Genomic DNA, 12,858 nt, shown 5'->3' with positions numbered 1-12,858 from the left:
ATGGCAAAGAAAACACCTGTTTAATGTCTCTAAAAAACAGCAAATATATCTAATTAAAAAACTACTCTGCTGCTATTGTTTTTGAGACACTGTTATCTTATCAATTCTTTCAACTTTGCTAAACTCTCATTTAAGACCAAATTTAACTAAGTGGTCTGGGATAAGGAATTAATAATGTTTCAAGATTTCCTTAATCCCCATGAGACCTCTGACCAGGTTTTAAATACTGGACTAGTATTGTATCATTTCAGGTGGCCACTCCCCTCCCAAATACACAAACTTTGAAAAGGCACACGCAAGGGGTGCCTGGATGTCTCAGTTGGTGGAGAGACCGACTCCGGCTCAGGTCATGATCTCGCAGTTCATTGGTTCGAGTCCTGCGCCAGGCTCTGTGCTGACAGCTCAGAGCCTAGAGCCTGCTTCAGATTCTGTGTCTCCCTCTCTCTCTCTACCCCTCCCCTGCTCATACACACACTCTCAATCTCTCAGAAATAAACATTAAAAAATTAAAAAAAGAAAGTAAAGACACAGACATAATAAATGTGGCTTTATTTAAACAATGTTTAATCCACAAAGAAGGGAAAAAGTTAAAAAAAGAAAAAAAAGGAAGAAAGTTTTAATGAATATACCTGGTACTGGTTTAGAAATACACCAGGGCACCTGGCTGGCTCAGTCCTTAGGGCATGTGACTCTTGATCTCAGGATTGTGAGTTTGAGCCCCATATCTGGTGTAGAGATTACTTAAAACTACAATCTTTAAAAAAAAAAAAAAAGTAGTGAATGCTGATACTGGGGCAAAGGTCAACCCAGGCCAGCAGAGAAACATATAAGTTCATGTTGACACATATAAAGGAAAAGGTACTTTTAAAAGATGCAGAACCTTCTGATATCTTCCTCTCAGAGCCATTTTCAATTAGGTGCAATCACTGAGATGAAATGTTGGTAGAATCAAGTTTCCTATAAAATTCTATTTAATCATGGAATAGTATATTTGTGTAGAGCATTGCATTACGGTTTTATTTTCTTTTTTTTCAACGTTTTTTTTTTATTTTTTATTTTTGGGACAGAGAGAGACAGAGCATGAATGGGGGAGGGGCAGAGAGAGAGGGAGACACAGAATCGGAAACAGGCTCCAGGCTCCGAACCATCAGCCCAGAGTCTGACGCGGGGCTCGAACTCACGGACCGCGAGATCGTGACCTGGCTGAAGTCGGACGCTTAACCGACTGCGCCACCCAGTCGCCCCACGGTTTTATTTTCAAATAAAGCATTGCCATAAATACTTTGATTGTTAAAACCAGCGTATGAGAAAGGCAAGCAGTTGAGATCATTCCCATTTTTAAATTAATTATGGTTCCAGGACTTACCCAGAGTCACAGAACCAATAAGACATGGACATAGAATGCAGTACTCACTCTACTCCATTCACCAACTCGTTCATGTATTCACCTATTTATGCAACTAACTGCAATGACAGATTCAAAAATGGGCAAGGCATAACCTCTGGCCTCATGGAGCCCACAGTTTATTAAGCTGGCAGAAAAACATCCCAATGCCATTTATAACACAAGAACAAAAAGTGCAGTGGGAAAGATGCATGAGAGTCTTCCAGATGAGGTCAGTTCTTAAATCTATAGGTCTTAACAGACAAAGAAATAGCTAGGCCTGGAAGGCAGTGAGGGGCAGGGGGAAAGACAAGCAGAGGTCATCTAATTCTGTTCAAATAGAAAACTGAGTGTGAGTCCTGGCAGAAACATAGTGTATGAAGTCAGCAGAGGCCAATCTTGGCCTTGAACGCCTTCCTCTGTGGGCCAAACTAAGGACAGCCAAGGTGCTCAGACTCAGATATATGCTAATCTTCAAAAAGCTTTCTGGCTGATCTCACCTCATATGTAATAAAGCCTACTGGTGGCAAATTTCATTTCTTTTAATACTGTGATGTCTTGAAGGGAGAATGACTCAAGCCATGAGTTTGAATGAGTAGATTGTTTTCTGTAGCCTATGTATGTATACACATATTGCATACACCCACATGGATAGTTTATAACCATAACACTATATATGAATATCCACATAGATTATGCAAAACATACATAAAATTCTACAAACCTCACATGGAGAGACATCTGAATAATGTGTGTATCTAGACTGACCCCATGGGAGATATTCAGATGGAGACGGGTTACAGAGAGAGGGTACTATGCAGGACAACCATCTGTCCTAGATGATTCAGTCATTTGCCAGCAGAGGAAGAATTGAAGGGGGGGGGGTTACAAAATGAATTCTAAAGGTATCTTAATGCTCCACGGTTTTATGTATTATGAGTTTACCTGCACGAAGCAGTTTCTTTATTCTCGATAAATAAAATTCCATGACTCTGGTGAAATAATTCCTCTCTGCCATTTTTTTGTGCTCAGGCAGAAAATGTATTATTGATTTCTGATTCAGCCACAGACAATGTGACTTAGAGAAAGGAGCACTGAATGAGAAGTCAGGAAACCTAGATTCTCTCCCCAAACCACCGTTTTCCCCTCCCTCACCCCCACCCCAGCAGAGAGGGGGCTGTGTGACCTTGGGCAATGACTACAGTCTCTGGGCTTCAGCTTGGTATTAAATGAAAGGAGTGGGTAGGTGTTCTCTAATTCTCTTCCAGCTCTTAATCTATGAAACCATCCCCCTCCCCTAACACTTAGTTTATCTCCAGAGCTCTAAAAATCAAGACTTTTAAAAGTGGATTCAGATCATCTCTTTTTTAGCCAAAGAAGATCCTGTTTTATCTTATTTTTTAAAACCATCCAAATCTTGCATAATTCAAATGATCAGTGCTGTCACTGGTGGCTCTGGTTTAAATTATGCATTGTTGCTATTTGGGGAGAATGTAGACTAGGTCCAGTCTGGGATCACTGGCTGAGAACAATAAGCCCCCAAAGTGAGAAGGATAAAGGCCTCTCCAGACAGGATCTGCTTTTAATGCACGGAGCTCAGGGTTTACAAAAAGAGCATTGATTGTGTACATTAAAGAGCCACCAAAACAGCAAGGGATTGGTAAGGCTGCAGCAAATTCTCCTAGATGCCACTGACCTTGGCTGCATTTCAGGGGTCAGGCATTCCCCATAAGGTTCTCAGCAGGCTGGCTTTCCTGAGGGGTTAGGAACAAATGAGACCTCTCATCCAGATAAACCCACCTCTCCTAATTTGAGAAGACAGAAATTATCTGCCCTCTGATTTGTGGAGATCACCTGTGTAGCCTTTGGACTCAACAGCCAGCCTACACACCTCACCCCCTACAAGGCGGGTCCTACACCCCAGCCTTCCCGGGTGCAATTGTCTCCACATCAGCATGTAAGTCCTCCAGCCAGCAGTTCCCATCTCTAGAGCTGGCCTTAGCCCTCCCTCATTCCACACCTCCTACAGGCAGAAATACAGGGGCAAAGCACTAAGCCCAGGCCACAAAGAGCAATTTCAGGGAATCCTGCAAAGATATCTTTTCAAAATACAGATCTCTGGAGCACAGGCCTCCCATGTGTGAATCACACTCCAGGCAGGCCGGTGAGCCCTCGTGGTTCCTTACAAGCCTGCAGGCTCTGTGTGCTCGTATCTCAGAAAAGCTTCCCCAGAAAAAGCCCACAAGGGACACCTCTGACCAAGCCCAACTTAAAAATCGCATCAGAGCCCTTTCCATTAGAGGAGCAGTGTTGAGATTCTAGCTCAGGAAAACCACAAGCCTTGCCCATTGTTCAGATTCCTTCCCCATACCCCCCACCCCACCCCCTACTGGGCTTTTGCCACTTTCCCCTACCCAGTAGTCTGGGCCATCCATCCACCTGATTAACCCGCTGGCAGTAACTCCCAGTGCAGAAAGTAGGGCAAATGAACATGCACAGTCTGTAAAGCAGGAAATCACAGACTTAGCCAAAGCACCCACCCGGTTACCAACCCCCACCCCCAGCTGCCCAGGGGGCAGCGGTTTCTGAATGTGGCATTTCTGTGCCAGGAAATAGACAGCTTACTGTAATATCACATGAATGAGCTTTTGCTGCCCAACTATCAAAAAAGCTATTTGAAATGGCATCTCTGTTCCTTCTCAACCCCTGGACGGCCTTGCAGAAACCCTCACCTCTTGGAAGAATTAAGAAGGGAAAGGGAAGTTAAAAAGAGGAGGATTCATGAGACTAAATAAAAAGTACCACTTTGACAGTAAAGGTAGCTCTTTAAAATAACTGTAGAGAAGGAGGTACTGTCAGGAGAAGTAATGAAGATTCAGGTCTGTAATCCCAAGATTTAGCATCAGTCTAACAATGTATGCCTCAGGAGGGCGTGTGAACTTCCAAGCTTCACCCATCCTGTGTGTCTGTGTTGAGACCCACCATCAATTCTATCTCACCATCCTCCATGCTTCAAGTATACATGCTGTGGCTTTTTTTTTTTTTTTATTCTTGGTTCAGGAGAGGAAGAAGCCATCCTTAATTGGTGTCCAATCCTCATCCCCCTCTGCTGCCGCCACCCACACCCCTCACCTCCTTTTCCGCAGGCAGCATCTAATTAAAATGGCAAGAAAGCTCTGCCCCCTTCCCCGATAGAGTGTGTTGGGATTCAGAGGTGGGGGTGGGGAGGCGTCGAGGCTACCCTGGGATTCCTGGTATTCTGATCTCAAAACAACAGCAAAATGGATTCTATAGCAGTGATGTCTTAGTCAATACAATGAAAAGGCGTCTGAGGCGATTCACGCGAAGGTAAACGCAAACCAGTGGGCCTGGAGGGACGTAGATGCTCTCTACAAAGGACTGGCCGCGCGCGCGCGCGCGCGAACACACACACACACACACATCCACACACACACATCCACACACACACACACACACACACACACACACACACACTCTCACGGGAGTTCCGGTCTGACTGGGGGAAAGCAGAGAACACATCCTTCCACCTGCTTAAGTTCAACCATAAAACTGAAATGTCAGAGCCACAAAGTCAGAAAGCACAGGCAGGTCTAAGTTAAACCATAAATAAAGGTGACTGGCAGACTGACATTGAAGAGAGCGCGGAGAGGCAGTCGGGGCTCAGAAGGCGGAAAGGGGCTAGAGGAGGCAGTTGCCATCTACCAGACCAGCACAGCAATAGCTGCCCCCGTGGAGCGGCAGGTTCGGCTTCGTGGGGACAGTCAGGCTCACAATGTCATCTTGCAGGTAGCTGGGAAAAGTGAGTGGCCAGTGCTCCTATTCACGCTGCTGTGACTCTCTTTGCAGAAAGGGGCAGTGGGGTCTCGCGCCTTGGCACCAGACGACCGTCTGGGGCTTGTGTGCACACACCACGCGCACACACACACACACACACACACACACACACACACACGAGCCTTTCATTTTAAGGCTCTTACGCTGGTCTAAGATGAAACTGGCATTAGCTCCACTGGTTCTCTGGGGAGCTTCGGCCACAACCAAAGGAGGACACGTAGTGCACAGCTTTGAGAGGAGTCTTAGCCAAGAGCACCTCGGCGGACCCCGAATCAAAACCAGAAGCCAGGTTCTCTCCGCGTCGCATTCTCCCTCTGCCCAGTAGCCCCCGCCCGGGTTCACGCACCGAGCCCGTTCACCCCGAAACAAACCGCTGGGAAGAAATCAGAAAACATGTTCTACTCACCCTCAGAGCCGAGAGATCGATTTCATCCAGGCTACGAGCCGGGGAGTCGCTCGCCATGTCTACTTCTTCGCGGGAGAAATGGTCCAAAACCACCCTGAAGCTTCTCCCTTGGAAATTCCACCTTGGTCTATTTTACTCGCGTCCTCATGCGGGTGTCGCGCCAGAGGCCCCGGGCCCAGCCTCCCCAGCCCACCCCGGCCCCACAGCACCCGATCCCGATCCCCCGCGCGTCGGTCCTCCGGGTCAGGGAGCCCAACCTGCGCTGATCTCCAAGCCCGGAGCCGCGGTGCGTGTGGGCTGCGCGCCCTGCTCAGCTAAGGGCGCTGGGGCTGCGTGGGTGTATTTAAATGGGACATGCTTCTTTGCTTGTGCGTGGATGGCGGCTGCATTGGCTGTTATAATGAGACACATCAACTCCTCCACTCTGCTGGGGGGTGGGGGTGGAGAACCACACAGAACTGTCTATCACCGCTTCCTGGGAGGAGTAAAGGGGGGGGGGGGGTGGAAGGCGGAGGAGGCGTGGTCTCCGACTGGGGAGAGGCCTCGCTTCCTGACCCGGTCCCTCTGCACCAGCGTGGTTGGGGGAAGGGCGCGCACCCTTTCCGCCCAAGCTTTTGCAGGCTAATCTGGATGGATCTGAAAAGCTGTTCCTGGACCCTGCCGTGCTTATCGTAGGGGCAAAGGGGCTTTATTTTGTGTGTCCAATTCGTGCACTGCAGCACAATGGCCCTCAATCGCATTGGGGGGGTTTTCAGTTCGGTTCAAATGCTCTAGCGCTGAAAAAATCCAGAAGGAAAAAAAAAAAAAAAAAAAGAGTGACGGCCGCCCTCCTCCATTAATTATTTGTGGGGCTGGAGTAACGCGGGCTGGTGCAACCGGTGCATATAAGGACTTGTGTGCAGGGAAGGGGATCCGCCTCCAGGCGCGGAACGAATGGGGGAGAAGCGCACTCGTACCCTGCGCTCCAGCGATTTGCAATGGGGGCGGGTGGGTCAGCCAGCGACCCCCGGGATCCCGGAAGGCGGGTCTCGAGGGCCGGTCATTCGCGGGTCAAGGGCTAGGAACGTTTACCAGAAGCGGGAAAACGGACATCTGAGTTCCTTGTTGGCATCGCCACACCCAGGACTTGCCCGTACCGCAATTCCCCACGGAAACGACCGAATTGAAACGAGAAGCTTTTTCTCTGGGTGCAAGAGCTGAATGCTTCAGGTAACTCCAAAGGGAACACGGGGTAAGGCAGTACTCGCCGCCTCAGGACGCTGCATTTCCCTTTCAGGCAGCGTTTTCGTGGCTGACCTACTCAGACTGATGGAGAAAGTTTAGCTGGTGGGTGAGATGTAACATACAAAATGCACCGGGTGAGAGCGATTTCGCTCCACCCGCTTTCTCATTTCAAGGCTGAACGTTTACAGTGGTAAACATGATATTCCGTAATCAAAAGTATGAAGTCACTTCCCCCAGCCCCCCCTACCCGCCCCCCCTTTCCCTCCAGCTTTGGCCACGCGAAATACATGGGAAGAAAAGCTAAATTTGAACTTTCCCCCCAAATACAGCAGTATCTGCACGTCTGTTAAAATGGGAGTTTACATCTAGCCAAGTGCAGTGAGGGCTTCTTAATCCTGTGGTGTGAATGTCAGTTTCAGAAAAGGACTTTTGAATGAATGAACGGAAGCCAATGCAGTTAGTTCATCAGGACTGCAGACACTGGAAGACTTAGAAACAGCATTCGGTTTGCGCCCTGCTTTTTGTTGTTGTTAACATTATTGTACTTATCTGTATGCACTGGGGATCATGAAACTGAAGAATTGTTCTAACATCTCAATGGCCACAGCTACTTAGGAGATTTGCCCTTAAAATGTCAAACGTTTAATCATGTTATATTCAGAACGCTCGATTTGACCTATCATTTTCTAATAAGATCGTTCAGCTTAAGACAGTAAATAAGGTGCAGCAAGCCACCAAGGCATGTAGAAATGACGTACAAAACCTACCATTTCCCATCATGGTCCTTATTTTTCCCTTTTCTGTCCCTTTTTTACCCTTAATCTAGATGACAAAGTAATGTATTTCTCATGTTGAAAGAAATCATTAATTTAAGATCAGGTATTTAGATCTGTGAACGTAACTATTTTTAAAAATCCAGACATAGGAAAAATGAGATAAACATTTTTTTTCATGGACAACCTTCATTTTATACCCCAGATTTTTATCTGAAACATCACAGATAGATGAATGGTCTCTTCCACCTTAGTAAACTGCTCAGGCCATGAGGATGCCGTGAAACGCACTAAATTCCACCCTTGGATTTAGAATTGGAAGACTATATGTTCAATCCAGTGATGGGGGAGGGCTTCCTGGATGCTAACTGGTTGAGCTGAGAGTCAGGTGGAGGTGTGGGGGGGGAATGGGGGGGGGTGATGGATGCAGGAAATACCATAAAAGGAAAGGTTGCAATAGCCAGGCCACCTTCAGCTAGTAAGGGAAGGAGCAAACTCCAGGCTGTTTGTGCTGGAGGCTAGGTAGTAGTGGTGACTGGACTGAGAAGGGAAGCAAAGGTCAGATCAGGTAGCGCTCTGCATGTCCCATTAAGGAACTTGGACTTTATCCTTTAGGTCAAGTGTGTATCAAATTTCAGCCATTCCAATACAAACCCCTATTTTTTTGCCGTGTCTGTGAACCCCCCATACTATTTATTATCTGCTTAATATTTTTCTCTAAATCCATACTTTTCTTTTTTTCTTATTTAATTTAAAAGGAAACATAAATGACTACTATAAATGGAAAGCTAGCAATACTTGCTAAAAAATAAAAGAAAACCATCAAAATAAATACAATGGAAAATAAATATTACTTAATTCTAGCTATCATTGCCTGCTCCAGGTTTCTAGCCTAGGGCTTGCTCTTCCTTTGTTAAAAAGAGGAGTTAATAAATGCCAGAAAAGGCATTCAAAATTTGACCGAAGTGAGATTTTTCCTCTTCATGTAATCTGAAGGATTGAAAGAACTGATATCATTTATGTCCAATTTGAAAGCCTGTAAAACAATACAATATGCTGTTTATGTCTGTAAATGTATAGCCAACTATAAAAAGCATGGGCATAGGCTGGAAGGACACAGATCAACTTCAGGACAGTGACAAGGGAGAAGTGGAATGGGAAGGTACAAAGGAGGATCCAACAATAAGACCTAATTTATTAAAAAGAAAAAAAGATCTCTAGCAAATATTGCTAAATGTTTGGAATTGTTAGATCTGAATAGTTACTAATTCATATTTATTATATTGTTCTCTGGATCTTTTTGTATATTTGAAATATTTTTATATTTTAAAAATATTTATAAAAAAAGAGAGAATCCCAAAGAGGGTTGTGTTCCCTCTATTAGATTCAATGTTATTTAATGCCATATCCGTGCTCCAACTAAAATAAACACTGGAAATCAGTAACACAGCTTGTGGAACTTTTAAAAGCACACTCTGTATATCTTCTGTCACCACAAATCCCTAGATATAACAGAAAATATATTTTAAAAAATTCATTAGAGTTCTAGAAGACAATAAAGACAGTATCAGTGGTCTAGCAATTCAGAGGACTTCCTAGGTTATATAAAGCAAGTAGGATTTGATTGCCAGTAGATCTGTAAACCAAAACGGTACAGGGTAGGCCCAGGGTGAGAGCTGGGAAGGCTTCAAGCTCAGAGGCAATGGCTACAAGGAACTGGGACTTTCATCACAGTAACTAAACCCATTAATCCACTCTTTCATTCATTCCATGAATATATAAATCATTTACTCTGTGCCAGTCACAATACCAAGTCCTGAAGATTTGCTTTCACAGAGGCAAATAATAAAATTGTAAATAATCCATTACTAACATTATTTTAGATGGTGATAAGTGATATGAAGAAAATCAAGCAAGATCATGAGAATCAGCAGGTACACATGTCCACCCCCAGCCCTGACACATGCTCTCCGTAAGTATAGGTGCTTGGGCCAAGGAGACCGGGTATCACCCCAAGGAGCTGCTCACCGATTGCCAGGAGAAAGGAGACCACACACACGCACACACAGAGAAGGTGAAGTACCTGCATCCCCCGCGCTGCAAGACATTTGCTGCCCCACTTTCCACCCCAGTCAGGAAAGCAAGCACTCAGAATATAGAACTGGCACCACAGATAGGCAAATGAGATTTTCAAACACTAAGATGAGCAGACAACCCTGAATCACCAATCATTTCTAAAAATCTATTACTTTGAAAGAGAAGAACCAACTCCAATCAACAAACAGATTGAAAACCCAAAGTTACTGTTAAAAATGAGTTTTATAACATATATGTTTTATCCTCAAAAAATAATACAGGATCTTACAGTCATAAAACAACCAAGTTATTATGCAAACAAACCAGTTAGATGAATAATTAGTATATTAATTGAAATTTTTAAAATGAATATATAGATTGAACAATAGAAAGTAATACTATGCTGCAGATACTCCTTTAAGCATTCATGCATTAACATATTTAATCTTTATAATCTTCCAAAGTAGGCAATAATATTAGCATATTCACTTTACATATGAGTAAACTGAAGACTTAAAAGTTTAATTAACTTACTCAAGGCAACACAGTAATAAATGACTGAACCAGGATTTGAACTCAAGCTCTTAATCATCATGCTATACTGACTCAAGCTGAACTGAAGAGTGAATTTGTTATCTAGAAGATTGGGCCCAGTTTGATCCCAAATTGCAGAAGAAAGTATGTAGCAACAGAGTAAGAATTTAAGTAATATGGAGCATAAATCCAGAAGTCCCAACCTTCATCTGATAGGAGATCTAGAGAATAGATAGGAGGGAATACTCAGAGAAATAATAGGAAATGGTCCTGTATCTTCAGGCTAAAATCTCCTATAGAGTGCATAAGTTAAAAAATACCACACTTGAACATATCATGATGGAATTTCAGAGCATCAGGGATAGAAAGAAAATTCTAACCAGATCACCTATTTCTCATCAGCAGCAATGGATGCTAGGACAAAGCATTCTAACGTATGGGATAACGGGACAAACATATCTTGCAACACTGACTAAAGGGGAGTGAAGAAAAGTCTGGTGTGTCTTATAAAAATGGTTTTCCTATTTGAAAACTGAAAAAAGAAAAGAAGGGACCGAAGGGAAGAGAAGAGGGCCAGGAAAAGCTTTCTGCCTGTGGCAACCATTCTCCAAGATGGCTTCCAACAAGCCTCACCTCCTGGTATCTCCACCCTTGTGTAGGTCCCTCTAATATAGAATACAGCTGGGTAATACGAGGCATTTCAGCTTTTACCTTGTTTTCTTGGTTCATATGCTTGAACGCCATGTTTTTCAACCTCAACACTATTGACATTTTAGGTCTGATAACTCTTGTTGTAGGGGGCTACCCTATAGTGTATGATGTTTAGCAGAATTCCTGGTCTCTACCCACTAGCTCTCAGTAACACCTTCCCAGTTGTGACAACCAAAAATATCTCCAGACATTGTTAGATGTCTCCTGGCAGGCAAGATCACTGCTCTAGGGGGAGTCACTCATCACATCCTGTGGACATTCATGCCCCTTGCCAGACTTGTGGGTGAGCTGCCTTGAAATGGATGTTCCAGCCCAATCAAGCCTTCAGATGACTGCAATTCCAGCTGGCTCTGACTGCAATTTCGTGAAGTTCCTGCCTGAACTAGGACAGTTCAATCCAGCTGTTCCCAAATCCCTGACCCACAGAAACCATGAGAGATCATGAATTTTACTGTTGTTTTAAGCCATTTGATTTGTTATACAGTAAGGGGTAACTAATACATTGTCTTCAGACAGGGTTTGTGTGGACATAATTGCTACAGCTATAACAGCCATCTCCCTAGCAGGTCAGGATGAACTTGGGAAAGAAAACAAAAGAGGAAAAGCATCTGGATCTTTAATGACATCATTGAGCCACTCAGTTAACTAATCCAGGGGCAACCTGTCTGAACTCCTTCTCATGAGACATAGGTTTTTCTCATTTTGTTTAAGCCACCATTAGTTGAGTATTCTGTTATATTTTTTTTATCTGTTTTATTTTTGAGAGAGAGAGACAGTGTGAGTGGGGGAGAGGCAGGGAGAGAGAAGACACAGAATGTGAAGCAGGCTCCAGGCTCTGAGCTAACAGCAGAGAGCCTGATGCAGGACTCAAACCTACAAACTATGAGATCATGACTTGAGCCAAAGTGGTGCTTAACCGACTGAGCCACCCAGGTGCCCCAAACGTATTCTGTTATTTGTAACCAAATACTTCTTGTTACAGGAAATAAAAATTAAAACTATTCATTGTCTTTATCATTGCTGATTCACAAAGTAAAAATGAAATAATGATAACATAACTAAAATGATCTTATCAGGGCACGTGGGTGGTTCAGTCAGTTGAGCACCTGACTCTTGACTTTGGCTCAAGTCATGATCTCAGGGTCATAGGATCAAGCCCCACTTCAGGCTCCCTGCTAAGTATGGAGCCTGCTTGAGATTCCCTCTCTCCTTTTCCCTCTCCCCCTCACCCGCTCTCTCTCTCTAAAAAAATAATAAAATTAAATTAAAATTAAATAAAATAATCTTACAAGTTTAAAAAAAGAGAGAGAGAAAACCAGGCAAAGATATTTTTTTATCTTATTTGGAGATATACTTGGATACAATCTCTAAACAGAAAAATGTGAGTCAGTTACGCATGATAAATATAAGGGTCACCACATAGGCAAATATAAATTGGATGTTTAAGTTACAAACTAGTTGAGTGGAAAAATGGAACAAAGATAGCTTGAAGAATTGAATAAAATGAAGAAAGAAAATATAAACCATTGAGATTGACTAGTGTAAAGGACATATGTTTGGAGTGGTGATCTGACCCAGTATCCATTCTGCTTTTGTAAACCATGGTAGGTAGACTAATAGCTCCCCAAAGATGTCTATGTTCCAGTGCCCAAAACCTACAAGTATGCTATCTTAGATGGCAAGAGGGACTTTGCAGATGTGATTCAATTAAGGAATTTAAGATGAAAAGAGTATCCTAAATTATCAAGGAGAGACCCATGTAATAACAAGGGTGCCTAAAAGTAATGAAAAGGGAGGCAGAAAAGGAGACCTAGAGGAAGATGTGCCATGGAAGAAAGGCACAGAGAAATGCAACATTACTGCCTTTGAAAATGAAGGCAGGGGCCATAAACGAA

General features: G+C 43.9%; 1 protein-coding gene across 1 annotated transcript in view; it reads right to left on the bottom strand.

Annotated features, from left to right (window-relative positions):
• The window catches only part of TNIK (TRAF2 and NCK interacting kinase), a 391,801-nt gene extending 385,828 nt beyond the window's left edge, over positions 1-5,973 (bottom strand). Inside the window, 1 exon segment of the mRNA XM_019840116.3 lies at positions 5,646-5,973. Coding sequence (XP_019695675.2) covers positions 5,646-5,702 — 57 coding nt within the window. The 5' untranslated portion in view covers positions 5,703-5,973.
• Positions 5,974-12,858: the final 6,885 nt, after the last annotated feature.

Source organism: Felis catus, chromosome C2 (genome assembly GCF_018350175.1).
Source record: "Felis catus isolate Fca126 chromosome C2, F.catus_Fca126_mat1.0, whole genome shotgun sequence".
Lineage (NCBI taxonomy): Eukaryota > Metazoa > Chordata > Mammalia > Carnivora > Felidae > Felis > Felis catus.
This window is presented reverse-complemented; position numbering and strand designations above follow the sequence as displayed.